At 41.9% G+C, this 18,996-nt stretch overlaps 1 protein-coding gene across 4 annotated transcripts in view; it reads right to left on the reverse strand.

Annotated features, from left to right (window-relative positions):
• Positions 1 to 18,996, reverse strand: part of LOC135214397 (condensin-2 complex subunit G2-like) — a 98,264-nt gene that overhangs the window by 26,505 nt on the left and 52,763 nt on the right. For all 4 annotated transcript variants that reach the window (XM_064248659.1, XM_064248660.1, XM_064248662.1 and 1 more), the window contains exons 7-10: positions 12,537 to 12,719; positions 11,589 to 11,762; positions 9,897 to 10,028; positions 9,346 to 9,497 (exon numbers count right to left, since the gene is read on the reverse strand). In XM_064248659.1, the coding sequence (XP_064104729.1) occupies positions 9,346 to 9,497; positions 9,897 to 10,028; positions 11,589 to 11,762; positions 12,537 to 12,719 (641 nt within the window). The remainder of the gene's footprint in view (positions 1 to 9,345; positions 9,498 to 9,896; positions 10,029 to 11,588; positions 11,763 to 12,536; positions 12,720 to 18,996) is intronic.

Consider the following 18,996-nt stretch of genomic DNA (forward strand, 5'->3'; position numbering starts at 1 on the left):
TTTAAAGAAATACAATAATCTATCCATTTCACTCTTTTAATTAAAGATAACTCCTCTCTCTCTATCTCCTTTTGCCACACAGGATATGTATGTCATAGTGGTAACTCCCTCCCTCTCTTTCGCTGGAAGCGATTCAAGTATTTTCTGAGAGAACAGAGATAAACACACACACTCTCTCTCTTTACTGAGATGAAAGAATTTTTATGGTACTAGTATGTAAAATGTTTATTGATATTTTCTGTTGTTAATAATAATAATAATAATAATAATAATAATAATAATAATAATAAAATAATAATAATAATAAAACTGTAATTACAAAATTCGTATGTGGTAGTATTTTCAAGAGATAAAAATGACCTTTCCATTTCACTTACGTAAGGATAACTTCCTCTCTCTTACTGTTTTAAGAGAATTTTTATGGTAGATGCATGTGTTTATTAATATTTTCAAACAATAATAATAATAATAATAATAATAATAATAATAATAATTAATTTCAAATGAAAATTCATCCCTTTGTCTTTTTCCGTATCAATTTCCCTACCTTCTCGTAACTCCAGTGATGTTCGGAGCTGGGAAGGTGTCAAACATGTCAAGTAACAGTGCCATACAATGGTCAACGAATTTAATGGTATGTATGCAATCTCTCTCTCTCTTACTGAGGAGATCCTTTTTATGGTACATGTATGTAATAAGTTTATTATGAATATTTTCCAATAATAACACTATATGTATAATAATAATACTATAGATGTAATTACATAATTCATATATGAGTATTTTAAATAATAATTTTTCTATTTCACTTTTAAATACTGTAAGGACAACTCTCTCTCTCTCTCTCTCTCTCTCTCTGCTGCAAGTGTTAGAAGTACATATGCATGTACGTATACGTATACCTTTAAGGGTGCTAATGTTTAGGATTACTTTGAAATTATATTGATACAGTCTAAGATTAATACATTAATATGATAATAATTTAAGGTAAATTTGATGTAGGATGTTACATAAGGTTTACATTTGTTGTTTCTGTTTCTTCCTTCTTTTCTCTCTCTCTCTCAGCAAAAGAATTGATATACAGACAAACATAATTGTTCAGTCCTCTCTTTCTCCCTTCTCTGGAATAGATATACGTATGTATTTATGGGAAGGGAAATAAGAGTGTTGCCTATAGAGGTTCCTTTCATTCTATTGATATCGTAAGGAGTTATTCTCTCTCTCTCTCTCTCTGTGTTATTGGCTGTTTATATATTTCTAATGGTAAAATGTTTAAGATGACTTTGAAATGATATTAATAATACCAATTCAAAGGTATATTTGATGTAGGATACTTTAAGTATACATTTGGTATCTGAACTTTCAAGATAGTAGATATGGGCATTTTTAGAGGGGAGTTCTAACTATTTGCGGGTTTGCGTTATTTGCGGGGGTCCCTGGTACACATCCCCTGCGAATATGGGGGGAACACTGTATTCAATATTTTGATGTCAGGCTGCAGACGGCTACGTATATCTATGAATTGAAAATACACTGAACCTGCAACTTTTCTGTGATTCTTTTAAAAAGTTGTACATTATTGTATCCAATAATATTGTATGTATTCTCATATTATTAAAAATACTAACAAAGCGGTTAATGTTTTGATTTTGAAATCAGTTCGCCGTGTTTACGTTTTGTTTCGCCGTATTTAACTTAATTCGGAGCGAATTGCCTTGCTTCTAGTTAGTATAAAATATCTAGAGACTTTACTTATAAGAGACAAGGTAATTTGTCATTATATGACGTGTTTTTAAGTCAAAAATGTTATTGTTATAATACAATTAAGTTTGTTCATACTTACCTGGCAGATATATATATAGCTGTATTCTCCGAAGTCCGACAGAATTTCAAAATTCGCGGCACACGCAGTGGGCGGCCAGGTGGTAGTACCCATTCCCGCCGCTGGGAGGCGGATATCAGGAACTATTCCCATTTTCTATTCATATTTTATCAGTGCCACTGTCTCCTGAGGGGAGGTGGGTGGGCACTTTAATTATATATATCTGCCAGGTAAGTATGAACAAACTTAATTGTATTATAACAATAACATTTTGTTCATGAAACTTACCTGACAGATATATATATAGCTGAATCCCACCTTCGGATGGTGGGAAGAGACAGAATAGGATTTTTGGGAAACTAAATTAAGTAGATGATATACATCTTGGTTCCTCACCTGTTAGCATAGCCGACTTCGTGATTACTGTCACCAAAGTCTGCTTCTGCGTTACTAGAGTTGCCAGCGAGGTAGAGACCTGTAATGCTGGTGCGCTCTAGATGATCTGTCAACGGGGGCGTGACCACAATGTGACTAGACCATATGACCATACTTCTGAGGGCAACGAAGCTAAAACCACCACCTGACCTAACCTATCAAAGTTAGTTCCATAACTTCTAGGCTAAAGAAAAGGAACGCGCCTCAAGCGACCAACCCTTCAAAGTTAAAAGCACACCTATCCCTTTTCTATAGGATAGGATTCGTGTTGCTTGCTGCCCCCAATAATATATCTACGGATATGTATGGTCCTAGCGACTTACAGATCTCAAATGTCGTCTTCACATCCTGTCGGAGTGTGAAGCGAACACAGAGTTGCTTCGCTAAAGCGTGGCACTCAGGATGTTACTGAGTGTCATGCTCTGTTGAAAATGCTTCCGAGGCCGCGCCCTCACCTCTTGAGCATTCATATTAAGAAAAAATCTCAAATCTTTATGCAAACATAATGAATGAGACTTCTTAAAAGAACTCCTTGACTATATGCCAGGGTGTTCTTGGACATGAACCAGTCTGGTCTTTTACGGAACACCGCAGATTGTCCTATTGACCTCGACTTTCTATAGTTTTATTAAGATAAAACTTGAGAGACCCGACAGGGCACAGGACTCTCTAATGCCTTTGCCCAATAATTTGTGCCATACCCTTGGTCTCCAAGCCTTCGGGTCAAGGGTTAGACAGGTTTTCGTTCTTATCAAGAACGGAAGGCTTAGAGGACAGACCGCATTATGTCCTTTAAAGCTAAAACCTCTGATGATGGCTAAAAGCTCACTAACCCTCTTTGCCGTGGCTAGAGCGGTTAGAATGTTAGCCTTTCTGGTCACGTGTATTAAGTTCGCAGAAAGGATAGGTTCGAAATGCTTTTTGGCATCAGAAACTCAGACTATGTCTAAGTTCCATGCCGGAACCTGCGATCCAGAGAATTTCAAGATCTCCCCAGACCTCAAAGATCGTGAAGCTTTGTTGTTTGACAGAACCGAATCTCTGAGCCTAGAGGCCGTCAACAACATATTTGCATATTCTACAATAGTTAGGACTTCTATCTTATCTCGTACTTCATACGGAAAGATAGAACCATAAAGAAATTCACAGAGGTCGAGTTGGAGGACACGTCATTTCCCTTCACTATCCAGAAACGGCCCGCTCCGATTGAACACTGAAAATAGCAGCACTGCTTTGCCTTGGCCAAGAGACTGCCATTAATCTTGAAGATCTTATCGCTTCTCGATAGTCTGAACGCCTTCAGACTCAGAGAGGAGAGATATTAGATACTTCACTAAGTGACGATGTTAGATTACACCGATTCTCTCGGGAAGGGTCTTTGGACAATTCTCTGAATTACCTGACCTCTGTGAATCCACCTCTTAGAGGCCAACATGTGGCGACTAAAGCTAATCCTCTAGGATCATGAATAAGGGAACAACTTAAGAGGAAGCTCCTTCGTCTTCAATATTACGAAAAACTTAACGAAAGGACGCCCTCAGTCTCTCCTCACTTTCGAAATACTTCTAAGTGAGGATTACTCAGACGTCAGTAGTTGTTGCCTTCGATCGAGAAGACCCGCACGGACGTGCACTAGTTTAACGAACCTCTTGAGGATCGTTACGTTCCGTGCCCAAGCCCATAACCAATTCTCTCTTCTTGAGCTATGAAAGAGCTGAGAAATTATCCGAGATGATTTGGGCCACTCGATCCAAACTCACCCTTCGAGGAACTGGAGAGCCGACCAATTTGGCTTCCAATTCTTTCAGACAATGTGCCAGAACATCTGTTCCTCTGTTCGGATGTCTGGCACCCTCTCGCTATCACCCGAGGTAATCCTCAAGCCGTTGAGAGAAAATTAGAATTATTACAAGATCTTTGATGTTATTCCAATTTCTTCGTGAGGAAAAATTGTAGAGGTCTGAATTGCTGTTTATTCAGGGAAAACAAGCTTCTCCAGCGAGGAAATGGTCCCCAGCAAACTCATCCATTCCCTCACTCAGCCTGCTTCCTTCCCTAAATAAGGCTGCACTTTGCATAAGCAGGAGAGCATTATTATAGTGCTATGCCGCGGTAGATTCGTACAGAATTCTGTTACCGTGCGGTAAACCCGCACCGAACAAGTATAAGACATATCTTGTTGAAATTTTCTAAGTAAACGGAAGGCATGTTCATTCATGATTACTAGAAATTTCCTCAACCCGAGGCTAAAATCCATGATTGTAGGGCAGAGAGACGCAACCAAACGCGCATGACACCGAGCTAGCCGGTACTGCGTAGATCACATCACAGTAACAGCAGCCTTGTTCATCGTCTCGCACTATCTGCCTGAGTTGCCAGCTACTCCTTTTACGAAGGGATAGGTATGAAATTATCGAGCAAAAGGAAACTCTCAAGCAGGCATATTTAAACGAAACAAAATTCGCTAAATACAGAATCTGAATTGGTGTTGTCGTAACCAATACCTGAATAGTTATTCTTACTCCGAAAACTCTTGGAAGGTTGAAGGGAGTGTCAAATAAATACATTAGAACACAGTTCTTTCGGCTTCTATCCGCAGAGGTAAATACTATATGCGTATATGACTTGACCCATGCGTTAGCAAAATGACGCAAAGATAAACTACGTAAGTATTGTAGTAATTTGAACATCGAATTCTCTACTACATCTTTCCTCGACGAGGAAGAGAGAAAGAAGGGAAAACGACTGTCCACGTTCTAATGAATGAGACTTTTTAAAAGAACTCCTTGACTCTTTGCCAAGAAAAGGGAGTAATATTCGAATAGAGATCATCAAGAGAGAACCGAGGATCGAAAAAGGGGACCGGCTTCAATTGTTCTTATTATGATATTGGACATGAATGACTTCCTGGATCTAGTCTACAAGTCTTTTTCTTACTCCCCGGATGAGCCTCTGAAAATGAATGAGAGCTCTTCCGAAATTTGTTAATGAGTTTATCCGCTTAAACGATAAAAACGTTAAAATCTATGTCAATGAGAACTACCCCATTTATGAGGGGTCCCCCACTTAAATGACAAAACGTTTAGTATCTTGACAATGGGGAAAACGTCCTTACTAGACAAAACTATTAGCACTTTGCTAATAGGGGAAAACCCTTTAACATGACCGAAAGTCACCCAGGAATCCGAGTATATAATCTTCCCGATTCTCAGAGAAATCGATGAAGAGGAAAGAGGGATCGAAGAAAAAATTCGGGTATGTCTCTCCGCTAACTCCGAATCCTTTTTTTTTTTTTTTTTTTTTTTTTAATTTCTGTAAAGGAATGTCCTGTGGAGAGTCCTGAAAAAACCTCCTCTTGACGAGCGTTTATAAAGCGTCAAGCGTCCTAAGAAACGTCCTGAACAGCAAATAAAACGCCTTCTACAAGTCTTTTCTCTCGCAAAGCGTCCTGCCGAGCTTCCACCGAAGCGTCCTGGCGAATGTGCACAAAAGCGTCCTGGAAAGCGTCCTCAAAAAACGTCCTGCGTAGCTAAGAGCGTGTCTGAGCAGAGAACACCAAGTCTTCTGAACGACGTTTCAGAGAGGAACTCGTTGAGCGCCCTGATGCATGCAAGTCCCGCCAAGAGGCGTCCTGGCGAGCGACCTTGCCAACATCTCAATGTTATGACGAACCGCGTTTTGCGTATGACGTTGAATATTTTCAAGGGACGTCCTCATGCGAGTCTCCATGGAGAGCCGCACGCTGCTCCTGAAGTGTGTGAACACTAAAGGAAGACGTATGGCTTTTCGTCTTCAAGACGGGCCTTAAAGACCTTCATACCTTCTTACAAAGACAGTGGCCGCCTGTGCAACAACTTGCGTCTTAGTAATGCAAAATAACATCTCCAGAAACGCACTCAGCAAAGGAACGCCGAGCGTCCGAAAGACACCCTCGCAAGGTGCTTGCCGAGCATCCTGGAGAATGTCTCTACTTATAGGACGTCGAGCACCTCCAAAAGCTACCTCACGTCTAAATTGCCCTTCTTATGCCGAACCAGAGGGACATAAGTTGTTTGACTGTGCAAAGCAGCTTGCCGGACCGTCAACAAACTAATCAGCTTGCTTTTTCGAAGTAAAGCGAACGTTACATAACGTATACGGAGCGCCATGAGGAGAGGAGACGAATACTGAGTTGCTCCTCCAAAAGGTGGAATCTAGAATGTCCTTGATTACCAAATTCTTTTGGAATGCTAGCGAGGTTGAAACAGCTCTAACTTCATGAGCGTTCACTCGCAGGAGGCTCAAATCACTCTTCTGGCAAGATGAATGAGCCTCCTTAATAATGTATACATGATGTATAAATGAGCGATCACTCGCAGGAGGCTCAAATCACTCTTCTGGCAAGATGAATGAGCCTCCCTAATATGTCCCTTAGGAAAAGAGCCAGAGCATTCTTCGAAAAGGGTAAATGTGGTCTCTTTACTCCTCATCCTCTCGTGACGAGAGAGAGGACGTGAAGCGTCCTCTTCTCTAAAGCTTCTTTAGGGGGCGCGAGTCCTTCCGAGAGCCCCAACCCCTGTGTGGGGAGGATGCCATCGGAGGTACGAGAAACAACCCTTGAAGATTCGTGCACGTGCTCGATCTTCGGCAGCCTGGGAAGCGACAACAGGACCTGCCGAAAGGAAGCCAGATCAGCATGAAAAACCCGTAACCCTCCTTCGGCTTTTGACATGCCCTCTCCCTGGTTTTCTGGGAGTCCGACAGAGGTCTAGGCCTAGAGGCGTTATGGGGCCGATCTGACGTTCCCTCCTAACGAGAGAGAGGACGGATAGAAAAGCGTCCCTCTTCTCTAAAGCTTCATTACTTAGAGGGACAAGAGTCCCTTCACGAGAGCTCCAACCCTTGCGCGGGGAAGGAACCGCCTCGGAGGATGAGAAGCAATCCTTCAAGATTCGTGCGCGTGCACGATCTTTAGCAGCCTGGGAAGCGTCAACAGGTTCTGCCGAAGGGACGCCAGATCGGTGGGGAGAGCCCCCGTAACCCTCTTGCGGCTTTCGACATGCCCTCTCCCCCCTCTCCCTGAGTCCTGGGAGTCCGACAGAGGTCCAGGCCTAGAGGCATTATGGGGCCGATCTGACGCCCCCTCCACAACACAAGGGGCACTACACTTCACAACACTGATTGGAGAGCGAGCACTTTAGTCTAAGATTACTTGATGTAATCCTCTAGCAGACACTTCTTCTAGGCCCGTAAGCCATACTACAGGGTTAGGCAAAATAAAATCTACAGGAGGTTAGAAGGTTCATTATTTCTAACTTCTGTTTACTGTGGAGGAAAACTCCTGATTCTAACACGCTCTAAAATGCGTACATGAATCCTACTTCTTCCGTAATCAGTCACACATTACACTAATTACATTGAACTTATGCAAAGAAAACATGTAAACGCCATATATACTAAGCGAGTGTCTACCGAAAGTTCCGGTAGCTTCACCTTTCCCCATGCAGACAACAAAGTCTGAAACTAGGCTAACTAGCTTCAGACATCAAATGCCTAGCCACAAATCCAAGTCAATAATCGTAAGAATAATTAGGATACTTAAGCGGCTAATGAAGTTTCAAAATCCTAGGCGGAGGTCTGTAAACAGTTGTTTACCGACCGGCGACAGAAAAAATATGAATAGAAAATGGGAATAGTTCCTGATATCCGCCTCCCAGCGGCGGGAATGGGTACTACCACCTGGCCGCCCACTGCGTGTGCCGCGAATTTTGAAATTCTGTCGGACTTCGGAGAATACAGCTATATATATATCTGTCAGGTAAGTTTCATGAACAAATATGAATGTAATACGTCTCATGAACTAAATAATTTTTTTCGTTAACAGATTGCGTATTTTCACTTGATTTCATCATAGTACGAGCTTTACCTTTAGTTACATTACTTATCTTTTATTGGCGAGAAAACAACAGTAAAACGTGTTCTTTCAAGACCTGAAGTTTTGATTAAAATTATTCTCTCTCAATTTTATCTACGGTTGTGTTTGATGGCATAAGTTTACTGGAGTTATATCCTTGTTGCCGATGCATCATAATAGTCATTAGAAGCACGAAAAGTGAGCTGTGTGTGTGGAGAGGCAGGAACGGGGGAAAAACTCATATGTTCAGCTGGACACCATTCTTTCTTGTTCAAGTCGCTTCCCAGTCGTTTTAGTTGTGGGTGGTCGTAAAGTCGATCAGTCAGTCGTAACTCGCAAAGGTTGTAAGTTGACAACTAGCTGTAATCTGTCAAGTTTCCATGGTAACAGTTTCATATGGAAAATCTCTAAAAAAAAAAATTGTATTTCTGCATACACAGAAAAAAATTGACTTTGTTATTCAGGAAATGTGCTCACAGTTCAACTGAAGAAGATACAATACAGGCAGTACGTGGGTTACGTTCTTGAGACGCGTTGTAACCCGAAAATCGTTGTAAGCCGGAACATCATCAAAAATCCTAAGAAAACCTTACATTTAATGCTTTGGGTATATTCAAAACTATGTAAACTGCATTCTTATTGCATTTTTCATAAAACACCTTCAAATATTAATTATTTTGCATTTTTGGTGTCATATTTCTTCTGCCAGATCAGCATTGTAGGCGTTGTAACCCTGGAAATAATTTCTGATGAATAAAATTGAAAAGTGCCTTAACCTCGGAACATCGTAAGCTGAACCCACCGTACCCAGGGGACTGCCTGTATTTATTGATAGTTTAACCAGACCACAGGGCTAATTAACAGTTCTCCTAGTGCTGGCCCAAAGGATTATATATTTTTATGTAGCTATGAACCAATTGGTTACCTAGCAACAGGACCTACAGCTTATTGTGGGATCGGAACCACATTATATTGAGAAATTAATTTCTAATTACCAGAAACAAATTCCTCTGACTCCACGTTGACAGAGCAAGGAATCGAACTCTAAACTACTGAATCTGTAGGCGAGCACGTAAACCACTCGTCCAGTGAGGAACTAAATTGATAAAGAAATAACTTTGACTAATAAAAAAATTATTTCCCTAATATGATTTCAACTATAAGTAGTTAGACAATAAATACTGAGAATACCTACTTGATGATCTTCAATAATTTCACTTTCAACAGAAGGTGAACAAATGCTATTCGAACGTTGACGCTGATGTCATCAAATGAATCTGAGATACGGGGCAGAACTTCCTTCATAAATGGAATGGCATCATTGTTGTCAAGTATAAGAGTCAGTCCCTGTGAAATACAAAAGGATATCATTGTCTGCACTACAGCAATGAAACTGGCAGGAATATTTAAGTTGTCTTGAGATTCTTTGCATCAGAGTTGCTGGTTTTACTCATTCAAGTCCAGTTACATAAAAGATATATATATTAAAAGGACATTTCAGTTACAATTTTTAAAGTACATTTAAAACATTGTGGGAACTTGCATCACCTCAGTTTACTTGGAAAGCAAAGCAATTCCTATAAACTATAAAATTGATAAAACATTATATAAGTTTAAAAAGCTCACCAAACTATTTTTATTTATTTTCTTGACATCTTGTACATTTTGTATTACCTTCTCAGTCTACAAGGATTACTTGTAAAATCAGCAATGCTAGAATTCAAAGGCTAAAAAATTGATACCTACCTTGATCACCTGAGTTCGGACTTCTGCTGAGGAACTATCACGCAGCAACTCAGTGAGAAACTTTTGGAAGATTGTCTTAATGACCTGGGATGGAATCATAAGCCAGTAATTCTTGAGGATCTCACAGGTGCCCTACAACAAAGAGGTAAGTTATGATTTGTGAAGGTTTTGATTCTTTATGCTAATTCCCAAATCATCCCTCCAAAACAAGATTATCATAATGTATTAGGTAATTATAAGTGACTACTTAGTTTCTGTTGAGATATGAGGCTTCCTAAATGCACCTTTTGAATATCCCAAGATGAAAAGCAGAGTCCCAACACACGTTTATGTCGAACTTTCCATTTTTTGACTAAAATTTTTGAAAATATTTTGTCGTCAAACAAACACTCGTACTTTGAACCGACTGATTATTTTGTTTATTTTATACTTGTACTCGATAGTCTACTGTGTCCTACAAGAAAAATTGTATAGGCAGTCCCCGGTTATCCAAGTTATGGTTATTGATAAGAGTTATGGTTCCATAACATGCCTAACAGAGAAGCCATTAACCAGTTATCAACGCCATTAACAGGTCATCAGCCATAAATCGCAGTTTTGGTTAACGGAGGTTTTCGATAATGCCGTTAACAATAACTGGCATTATCATGTTTTTCCCTTTACAATATATATACAGTTTAATGATAACCATATTCAACAAAATAAATAAAAGAATAAAGCATTTCATTAAAATTAATAAAATTTAGCATAAAAGATGAGCAAAATTACAGGCAGTCGCTGGTTTTTGGCGGACTCGGTTAATGGCAATCCGGTTTCATGGCGCTTCTCTAGAGCCATAAAATTGACGATTTGTGGCGCCATAACGGGCAGTTTCGGTTATCGAGGTTGAATGAGGGAGACAGAATTACATTGTTGAGGAGAGAAGAAACAGTAAAAACATTATATATGTATGTGAAAGCATTACCAATTCACATAAAAAAATAAAATGGTATTTCACAATACAGTGGACCCCCGGTATTCGCATTCTCGAGATTCACAGATTTCTCTATGGACCATATCTATGCATTATTCACGGGAACGAGTATTCGCGGTATTTTGCTAAGAAAAATATCCACAAATGACTATATTTTCATATCAATTTCATGATTAAATGCAGTTTTTGGGATAAAACTATTAAAAAAAACCAGGTATAGGCAGGTTTAAGCATTTATATAGGTGTTCTAAGTATTCGTAGGTGTGTGGTACGCATCCCCCGCTAATACGGGAGATCCACTGTAAGTTTAACGTGAAGGTAAAATACAAAAACAATCAGGTGGCAGGTTATTGGGTGGGAGACTGGGTCTGCTTCCAAAGTTCCCTCTGACTTCACAGCTGGGCCCAGAATATTTTTCTCTTTCACCCGTTTCTTTCACTTTCACTACGACCATTCTGGTTTCCTCGCTGGGTTCCCATGTCTCTTCCCTCCATCCCAGCCGGTTGCGTGCCATTTTCACCAGTTTGTTGATCATATAGAGAAACAAAATGTTTCGAAAATTTCACTTTGTATGTTTAATTACTTCCTGGGTTGGCTGGAATGGATTATCCTGATTCAATTTATTTTTTATGTTATGGGGATATTTATTTCATATGTCAAACAAATCACATTTTGACCAGCCATTAAGACTATAGAGATAAAACAGCAAAACCCCTTACTTTGATGGCTGTGATGCGCACCAGATGGCAAGGATCAGTCAGCAAGGAGATAATTGTCTGGTACTGTCTTTCCGAAAGTTCTTGTCTCTCCTCTAAAGTGCAAGTGCTGTCAGAGAGTGGGAAAGCATCGCAGAGCAACCCAGTGGCATTCATTCTGACATATCCATTGGCAACCTGCAAAGTAATGTACCAGTTCATCAAATGTCCTGATTATAACTAAGTAGGAGCATGCATTAAATTCCCTATTTTCTGACTGGCATGCAATAATAAATTTGCAATATTTGGACTTACTTATAATTTAAAATGAACATACCTGTGCTAATTCTTTGAATGAATTCAAGGAAAATTTGGCTTTGGAATCGAATATGAATGGTCTAAAAATGTGCAACAACTACTTAAAAGGAAACAAATAAATGGTTCAATGAAGATGAGAAGATGACTTCACGCTGTGTATAAAATATGACAAGAAATAATTAACTGTTACGTTTACTTTTCGAGAGCTGTCAATAGATTATTGGCGTTCTTTGAAGAGCTGTATTTCACAATAAAATGCCTGTCATATATCATGCTGATAATAAAAATCACAAGGAATATAAACTAAATACAGTCTCAAATTCATAATTTCAAATTTATAAAATATTCCACAATCACTTATCTGACAAAAATTTAAATGACTGAATGGTTAACCTGCCAAGAGAATGTCGTCCCTAACCTTGAAATAGTCTCATTCACTAGCTACATAATTAATGCTGGCAACAGAATAACAAAAATTAAGCAAGTCTGCAGGTGTGTAGGTCAGCAAAAGAAAGTTTTTTTAGAAATAAAACTGTAAATGAAAATGTGGGAACTATATAAAGTAAGACCACATACATGAGCAAAATAGCAAAGTATCTTGTCAAAATAGCTACATATTTGGGTTCTAAGAGGAAGAAAAACACTTTCATTTACCTTCAAGGAACGCCAGAGGAAAGGATTATATAGTTTAAGAATCATTCTCTCAACCAAATGGTGTCGTTTATTACGATGAATTTGATGGAGAAAGTGATGAAGATTAGTAGACAGCTTCCCAGCCAAAGGATCCACATGAACTGCTGCATACATGAGGTCTTGAATACAAGACTCTTCAATCATCTGAGAATAAATTTGCTTGCATTAAAGGGGACATGACATCTCAAAATACAGTAATGTAACACCTCAACTTAACAGATACTTCACAGGTCTATCAAATAACAAAGATCCCATATTGAACTCTACACATGAATATGATTTAAACTTCTTACAGCTACTGGCTATTTCATATACATAGTTCTTAATATAAAGTAATATGTATACTTACATAAATTTAAATTATTTATTTAGAAGTGGATTTATTATCATAAGCCGATCTACATTGAACATGAGGTTTTTATGATAAAACAAAGTTTAATGTATACTTACCTGGCAGGTATATATATAGCTATATTCTCTGTTCCACCTGGCAGAAATTTTCAAAACTCGCGGCAATCGCTAGTAACCTATTAGTAGTTCAGGCAACCACCACCCCGTTACCGTGGCGCTAGCGCTAGGAACCGTTCCCAATTGGGCCAGATTTTCTCTGAACCCTGTCCCCTGAGGGGAGGCGGGTGGGAATTAAATTATATACCTGCCAGGTAGTATACATTAAAACTTTGTTTTATCATAAAAACCTCATTTTAATGTATGACACTTACCTGGCAGGTATATATATAGCTGATTGACACATTTGGAGGTGGGTCAAGGACAGCAACATTCTTAGAGTATAAAAATATTATTAAAACTCCAGGTTCCTTACCTGCTAAGGTAGCTGACTTCATAGGTCCTGCCTCTAAGCCTGCTTAAACCTTAGTAGCTCTCAACAAGGAAGTGTCCTGTATGTTGAAGAAGCTAAGACTGGAACTGACAACTGGACGTGACCAATGTGTTGACAGATCCTTACAGCCCTCTTATGCCACGGCATTCAAGCTAGTAACAGATCATTTACCTGAACTACACACACACCATCACCAGATAATACCAACACGACTGAGAAAAGTACCGCACCCTTTTCTCAGACGACCAAAAAAAACACAAACACCATCACCTAATAAAAACAACTAGCTTACAAGAAGGTTATGGGGTAGTAACTCCTTTGCCCAATACTGTACCCGAGGACACGTATGGACCTAGCGTCTGACAATTATCGAAGGTTGTCTGAACGTCCCTAAGATAATGAGACGCAAATATTGAATTAGTTCTCCAATATGTTGATTCAATAATTTCCTTGAGGGCTAAATTCTTTTTAAACGCTAATGAAGTCGCCACTGCCCTGACTTCATGAGCCTTCACTTTTAAAATACCAAAGTTCTGCTCTTCACACAACATATGAGCCTCTTTAATTAACTCTCTCATGAAGAAGGCTAGAGCGTTCTTCGTCATGGGTCTAGTGGGGTCTTTAACTGAACACCACAGAGCATCAGACCTCCCTCTGATAACTCTTGTCCTTTCTATATAACATCTCAACGCTCTCACTGGGCAGAGAACTCTTTCTTGCTCGTTACCGACCAATTCAGCTAGACCCAAAACTTCAAAGGCTCTTGGCCAAGGATTAGCTGGATCCTCATTCTTGGCCAAGAAACCTTCTTGGAATGAACACACTGCATTGCCGTGTCTCCATCCCACCTTCTTCGATATGGCCTGAAGCTCACTAACTCTTTTAGCAGTTGCTAATGCTACTAAAAAGATAGTCTTCTTAGCAAGATCTCTCAGAGAGGATTCCTCTAACGGTTCGAATTTGCTAGAAGTTAAATACTTCAAGACCACATCCAGGTTCCACGCAGGTGGCCTGCCTTCTGATTGTTTCTTCGTCCCAAACGACCTAATCAGATCTCTCAGATCTAAGTTATTCGAGATGTCTAGATCCCTGTGTCTAAACACTGAGGTTAGCATACTCTTATAACCTTTAATTGTCGAAACTGACAAGTGTAAATCCTTCCTCAAGTAAAGAAGGAAATCTGCGATTTGGGTCACAGAGGTACTGGATGAAGACACTTTCCTGTTTTTACACCACTTCCGGAAATTGCCCCACTTCGACTGATACACCGTGATTGTGGAGGTTCTTCTGGCTCTAGCCACTGCACTGGCCACCTCTCTAGAATATCCCCTCGCTCTGACCAGACGTTCGATAGTCTGAACGCAGTCAGACCCAGAGCGAGGGTATTCTTGTGAAACCTGTCGAAGTGGGGTTGTTTGAGTAAATCTACTCTTAGAGGAAGCGTCCTTGGCGTATCTACCGTCCATTCCAGTACCTCTGTGAACCAACTTTGGGCCGGCCAAAACGGGGCTATTAAGGTCATCCTCGTTCCTTTGCTCTCCCCTGAACTTCTTCATCACTTTCCCCAGCACCTTGAACGGAGAAAAGCGTACAGATCTAAGTTTGACCAATCCATCAGGAATGCATCTACCGCCACTGCTTCCTGGTCTGGAATCGGAGAGCAATATGTTGGTAATCTCTTTGTTCTGGCTGTCGCAAACAGATCCACTACCGGACGGCCCCACAACTTCCACAGGCTCTGGCAAACCTCCATGTGCAACGTCCACTCCGTCGAGAGAAGTTGCTCTCTCCTGCTCAACAGGTCCGCACCCACGTTCTTCTCTCCTTGTATAAACCTGGTGAGTATCACGACCTTTTCCTCTTCTGCCCAAAGCAGAATTTCTTTTGCCAGATTGTAAAGGGGAAAAGAATGAGTTCCCCCTTGCTTCCGAATATATGCCAGAGCCGTGGTGTTGTCCGAGTTGACCTGCACTGTCTTGTTTCGAATCAACTCTCTGAAGTGCTTCAAAGCCAAGAAAATTGCCAACAGTTCCTTCCTGTTTATGTGCCACTTTGTTTCGTCCTTGTTCCAAAGTCCCGACACCTCTTGAGGGCCTAATGTCGCTCCCCAACCCGCGTCCGACGCGTCGGAAAACAAGACGAGGTCTGGGTTCTTCTGCTGAAGCGACATCCCTCTTGCCAACCTGCCTGGCGTTAGCCACCACTTTAATTCCTCCTTTACTTCGGTCGGAATTAGAAACTGGAAGGAATCCGGTTGCGATTTTCTTGGCCATGAATCCTTCAGGAAAAACTGAAGAGGTCTCATGTGCAGTCTTCCTAAAGAAATGAACCTCTCTAGTGAAGAGTGTGTGCCCAGTAGACTCATCCACTCTCTTGCAGAGCATCGGTCTTTCTTTAGAAAATCCTGCACCTTCTGACTGCATTGGGCTTGCCTTTCGGGGGACGGAAAAGCCCGAAAAGTCACTGCCGATATCTGAATCCCCAAATAAACTATCTGTTGTTGGGGCTGCAACTGGGACTTTCCCATATTCACTACCAGACCTAGGTCTTTTGCTAAGTCCAATGTTTGACTTACGTCCTCCAGACATTGAATTCTCGACTGGGATCTTATCAACCAGTCGTCCAGATACAAAGACACTCTGATCCCTCTTAAATGTAGCCATCTCGCCACATTGGACATCATCCTCGTGAATACTTGAGGGGCTGTGCAAAGGCCGAAGCATAGGGCCTTGAACTGAAAGACCCTGTCCTGAATCACAAACCTTAGATACTTCCTGCTTCCTGGATGAATCGGAATATGAAAGTATGCGTCTTGTAAGTCCAGAGTCGCCATCCAGTCCCCTGGACGTACCGCTGCCAGTACTGAATCGTTCGTCTCCATAGTGAACTTGGTCTTTTCTACGAAAAGATTCAGTTGACTTACGTCCAGCACTGGCCTCCAATCTCCCGAGGACTTTGCAACCAGGAACAGACGGTTGTAAAATCCCGGAGATTCGTGATCCAGAACAGGTTCTATTGCTCCTTTCTCTAGCATGGAAGCTACTTGCTCCCACAGAGCCGCTTTCTTCTCTAAATCGTTGTAATTTGCCCCGAGGGCTCTCGGAGATGTTGCGAGAGGGGTGGGGGTCTTTTCACGAAAGGAATCTTGTATCCTTCCCGAGCTACGTTGACAGCCCAGGGATCTGCCTTCATTTGTTGCCAGACTTCCCAAAAACCTTGAAGTCTGGCTCCCACTGTCGTCTGGAGGACCGAGTTCTCATTCTTTAGAGGGGTTCTTGGCTCCTCTTTTCGCTGGTACTCTCTTACCCCTAAAGGCGGGTCGAGCGAATGTTCTTCCTCGAAAGGGCTGTTGCGACGGTCTAGTCTCCTTTGGCGTCTTCTTCACCAACTTGGTTGGTAAGAACTTCTTAACCGAAGAAGAAAGAAGATCTTGAGTGGCTTTCTGCGAAAGGGATAGAGCTATATCCCTAATCACCTCTGAAGGAAACAGCTGTTTCGAAAGGGGAGAGAACAGTAACTCCGATTTCTGAGAGTTAGAAACTCCTTTTGAGGCGAACGAACACAAGAGCGATCTCTTCTTAGCACTCCTGCTGTGAATAACGAAGCCAGCTCATTGTTCCGTCTCTAAGAGCCTTATCCATGCAGGACATAATGCTCTTAGCTGTTTCTAAGTCCCTGCGAATTCCTCTTCTCCTATGGAATTCGCTAGCGCTCCCAAAGACCAATCCAAGAAATTAAAGACTTCGAAAGTCCTAAAAATCCCTTTAAAAAGATGGTCAAATTCCGAGGACGTCCACCAGACCTTGGCCGACTGTAACGCCTGTCTGCGTGAACTGTCCACTATACTGGAGAAGTCCCCCTGGGAGGAGGCAGGTACTCCCAGGCCTAGACTTTCTCCAGTAGCGTACCATACTCCTGATTTAGAAGCTAACTTAGCTGGAGGAAAAACAAAAGAGTATTTCCCCGCTTCTTTCTTGTCCTTCATCCAGTCATTCACCCGTTGAAGGGCCTTCTTTGCCGAAATTGACATCGTCATTTTCAGGAAGGAGGACTTCTTTGGAGTCCTAGTCTTGGAAAACTGTGATAAGGGGGATAACGGAGCTGTCGGTTTAAATTCCCCCTCAAAAACAGCAATAAGACGTGAAGTCAGAACCTTATAATCTGAAGAAGGTTCTGTATTCTTTTCTTCAATTACTTCCAACTCTTCTTCTGCTGAAGAAATATCTTGCAAGTCGTCGTCGTATTGACGCTTCGTTGACGGACTAGCGTCCTGCCGCCTGCGTCCTGCGGCTAGCGAAGCATCGGCGTCCTGCCGCCTCTCGATGTCTTGCCGCCTGCGTCCTGCGGCTACCGATGCGTCTGCGTCCTGCCGCCTCTCGATGTCCTGCCGCCTGCGTCCTGCGTCCATCGTAGACACGCCTGCTTCCTGCCGCCTGCGTCCTGCGTCCACCATTGGTCCCGCGTCCTGACGTTTGCGTCCTACTTCTTCCGACACTTTTTTCCATCCCTAGCGCCAGTGCGCCCTGCGTCCTCGGCGAACGCGTCCTTGTCTTCCCTTTTCGAAGACTTAATGGGAAGGAAATCGTCCTTACGCCTCGAAGATGCTTGTTCAGGAGCATCCCAAGACTTCACCAACACTGCCAACTTGGACTGCATTTCCCGTAAGAAATGCTTCGTACCATCCTCCTGAATGGTAGACGACGAAGGATGAGGATTACGAGCTGGACTGCGACCTAAAGGAGAGCGATCTTGTACTCTACACCCGACGGAGAAATACGAGGGGAGGATCCATAAGAAGATGGAGGCGATTCTCCCAAGGCAATACCATGCCGAGACGGACGTATATCGCCAGTGCGATTTGCGTCCTCTCTAGTACGAAAAATCCTTTTCCTCTTGATCGGTACTGCTCCCTCGTCTTCCGAGGATGACAACACCTCAGGACTACTCCAAGCCTCACTATCTTGCACCTGTCTCTCGAGAGCAGTTGATGTCCTGAACGTCCTCTTGAGTGGGCGAGACACCACTGCATACCGACGTTCTCGCTCGGAAGTCGAACCTTCCGAGGACGCACACTTCCCAGTTACGCCTTTTCTGCGGCGAACTGCAACAGCCTGGGAACTTGCAACAGGACTGTTCGAAGGGACGCCTGACCGTGTCAAAACCTCTCTCGCCTCCCTTCGACTGTCGACATGCCTTCTCCCTTGGGTCTGGGAGCTTGACAGAGGTCTAGGTCTAGGAGCACGAGAGAGACGATCAGACGCCCCCTCCACTACACTTTCACTGACATCGAAAGCACTAACTTTGTCTGTAAGTCGCTGTATCTGGTCGCCCATGGACGCAAGGGCAGCGAACACTTTCACAATATTTGTATCGTTCGTCTCCTCCGATACAGCAGCGGGCGCAGGAGATACCTGGGGAGAAGGAATTACCAATTCTACATTAGAAGGAGCTGGAGAGGAAATACAATCACTCCTTTTACTCGAAGAATTTGATTTCTCACTACGAGAAACAGATCTCCTTACACGATCTTTCTCCAATCTCTCAACGTATTTCATAAAGACCTTCCATTCCTTCTCTGAT

The sequence above is a fragment of the Macrobrachium nipponense genome, chromosome 45 (genome assembly GCF_015104395.2).
Source record: "Macrobrachium nipponense isolate FS-2020 chromosome 45, ASM1510439v2, whole genome shotgun sequence".
Taxonomy (NCBI): domain Eukaryota; kingdom Metazoa; phylum Arthropoda; class Malacostraca; order Decapoda; family Palaemonidae; genus Macrobrachium; species Macrobrachium nipponense.